Source organism: Triticum dicoccoides, chromosome 7A, assembly GCF_002162155.2.
Source record: "Triticum dicoccoides isolate Atlit2015 ecotype Zavitan chromosome 7A, WEW_v2.0, whole genome shotgun sequence".
NCBI classification, from domain to species: domain Eukaryota; kingdom Viridiplantae; phylum Streptophyta; class Magnoliopsida; order Poales; family Poaceae; genus Triticum; species Triticum dicoccoides.
In genome coordinates, this window is record NC_041392.1 from 683,166,639 (window position 1) to 683,169,867 (window position 3,229).

A 3,229-nucleotide genomic window follows, 5' to 3' on the forward strand; every position below is an offset into this window, starting at 1 on the left:
AGAAACTGTCCCTAGCATTCCTACTTAGATTGTCTACTTTAGACAGACAAAACGTATGACCAACTTGAATAGCCTTTGTGGACAGCTATCTTACCCCCCCCCTCCCCATGCAACTTATCTATTCTAACAAAAATCCAAAACAAGTCAATTACAAATAAAACACAAAATGAAAATTGTTCTAGCAAAATAATCCAAGAAAATGTCTACCAAAACAAAGCAACTATATAAAAAACACAAATGCAAAAACCTGTTCAAAATGAATCCAAGCAACTGTCCCAACAAATCACGAGAACTTGACAATGATAATTACTTGCCTAACAATGATGCCCGGTTTGCATGTCATCGCTGATTAGTTGGCTACGATACTAGGACAAGTTTTCTGTCGGTGTAGCTCATGCTGCACGTACTCTGAAACACAGTGTTGGCATACTCGATTGTGTGGTAGACAACTTATATGTGAATTTGTGAACATCATGGTCATGGGAGGCAAGGACTTCTCCTTGATAGTCAATTATAGCAGGCAAACTAAGAAGTTGCTTTCCTATAATACTAAAGTTGCCTCTACAACACCCAAAGTTGCTCAGAAAAAAAGTTCATCAAAATATACACATATGGGATCTAGTTTTGAAGAACTCGCAGTGAAAAACCCAACGGTGAAAACGAATCTAAATTCTGATACACGAATCAAAAGTTATGACTTTTTAAGTTTTGTAAAACCCAAATAAATGCATGCATTTTTTATTTCTTCACTTGTGTTCGGATGGGACGAGGACCAGATAGTTTTCTTTTTTGTACTGTAACGATGACACACACCTTTTGTGGCAGGTCTGCTCAGACGCAACATGAGTTTTTTTTATCACATAGCGTGTGCGCCCGGAAAGCCCAATTAGCGCAGCTGCACTGATAAGTATTTGCGTTAGAAAATATGTGAATCTGATCAGGATTGACACAATCATGTGTATGTACATATAAATATGTAATTCAAGCTGGCATATCACGGGTCAAGTTAAACCCATTTTCTTTCCGGGTGATGTGTTAACCCAAGTTGAACAAACCTTTCACGTACACATACAATATTAATGATACAAGTATGTATGTCCTTTCACAAATACATGAATCATGCATTGAAGTACCATAACAGGATACAATGATCACTGATCAATCACACGATTATCAAGTATGCATGCACGAGCGAGGGAGCCCATGCAAACGCCTGACATAGAGTACATGGACTGGAACATAGAAAATATAAGTATGGTGTGTACGTATGGCATGCAAATTAGTTACGAATACAACGATTATGCATGTATAATATTCATCGATGGTTGGATGGATCAGATGGGGCAGGTGAAGTCGGAGGGGCACTTCTTGCCGCACTGGTTGAGGAGGAGGACGAGGTCGATGGGGACGTTGAGCTTGATGCCGAGGATGTTGGCCCTGATGGCGGTGCAGAGGCACACGGCGGCGTCGAGGTCGGCGAGCCCACCCAGGAGCGGGCAACACTCCTCGTTCGCCGGCACGCCGATCTTGAGCTTCAGCAGGTTCAGCACATTGGCGCACACGCCCAGCTTCAGCGTGTTGATCGAGCAGCTGCCCCCGCCAGTCGACGGCACAGACGGTGGGAGGATCGGCGGGAAAGGGACAACCGGTGGGCAGTAGGGCTCGCAGCCATGCGCAGCGGCAAGGAGCACCAGGTTCAGGGCGAGGAAGAGGGCGAGCTTGGAGGGCGCCATTGCTACTGATCGAACTTACTGCTCTGTGGCTAAGCTTGTAGGCTTTGCTAGCTTGGGATGGTTTTCTTGGGTTGTTTGAGGTGTTATTTATAGGCCGGTTATAGTGTGCAAGTGCATGCATGTCATTATCAGTCGAGCTAATTAGTTTGACTCTTGCCGTAGTAATTGCAAAACTTATGTGCAACCATTATTGTACTGGCATGTTACGTGTGTAACATCCATCATTGGAGCTTAATCTGTTCGCTAATGAACAAAAACCCGAGAGCTGCGCCAGGAGACTTTTCTTTAGTTTCCAAGAAGAGTACTCCTATATGCATGTTGTCTGCTGTGCGCATATAAAGATTTGATGGGTTTACAAGTGTAGACATAATAATCTGGAGCATAGTATCGGACAAAGGAATATATCTGGCATGATAGCGCTATGAGATGGCGTAACCCTGATCATCGGGGTCACGGGAGACACATATAGGAATTGTATGGTTTTGATTCCATGTGTCTATTATATCTTTCGTACTCTGGTTTATTATAGTGGCTCATTGGCACCGATAGACACCTACGTTCAGCTCGCTATATAATAATTATTAGTTAATCCAGCATCATTGGTTGTGCCGACGAAGAATTCCACACATTTTCTAAACACTAGGTACCTGAAATTTTCCTTTGCGTCAGTTACAGCCTGTTTTGTGCGAGACTGAAGGCGGGTGACAATGACGAGGACGAGCAGGAGGGACTCCAAAATTTGACTGATGCAGGTTGAGGGTGGGGGTGCGGGAGTCGCCGGAGTTTACTGCAGATCACGCGCGCGAGGGGGAGGGGAGGGGGCAGCATGGTGGTCCGGGGAGGTTCAGGGCTGGCGGGCTGGCGAGGCGGTGCGTGGCACCTCCCGCCAGCCAGAAGTAGGCTGCCGGTCTGGGCAAGGTAGATCACGTGGGAGGAGGAGCAACCATCGCACGGGGAGGAAGATGTGAGGGAAAGAATGTTAACAGGTGGCGGTACGATCGTGCCATCCAACAACTCGGAAAATTGACTAATGCAGATTTCCCCCCTTAGATTATCTGACATATAGGTGGCCCTAATTTCAATACTGCTTAAACGCCATGGTGTAAGATAGAACCCATTTGATTGAGTTGAACAAAATAGTTACACATTATAGTTTTTCTTGGTCGAGAGAACATCATTATAGCTAGCTTACATTCATGTGAACAAGGGTGCATAAACAAATTAAGAAGGGTTAATTATTCTTTTGCCCTCAGTGGTGTCCATGTACTCAGTTTTGCCCTCAGATGCGAATTGTGCTCAGTTTTGCCCCTAGTCCGTGCGCATCGACTCGTTCCGTGAACCCTGCCGTCTCCGTCAGGTCAACCTTTTGACTCGGCCCTTACAGGTGAGACCAGGCGGCAGAAACGGCCAATTTTATTCAGACCGTTGCACGCGTGGCTTGTGGGCCCAGCAGAGAGCCGTTGGCGGGTGTGCTATATAAGCGGGCGATAGCGGCG

The 3,229-nt window shown here is 45.8% G+C and overlaps 1 protein-coding gene across 1 annotated transcript; it reads right to left on the minus strand.

Moving 5' to 3' along the window:
* Positions 1-1,063: 1,063 nt before the first annotated feature.
* On the minus strand, positions 1,064-1,779 carry LOC119334544 (cortical cell-delineating protein-like). The gene has a single exon (XM_037607091.1). It carries the CDS (start codon positions 1,731-1,733, stop codon positions 1,335-1,337), a length of 399 nt encoding a protein of 132 aa, XP_037462988.1. The 5' UTR covers positions 1,734-1,779; the 3' UTR covers positions 1,064-1,334.
* Positions 1,780-3,229: the final 1,450 nt, after the last annotated feature.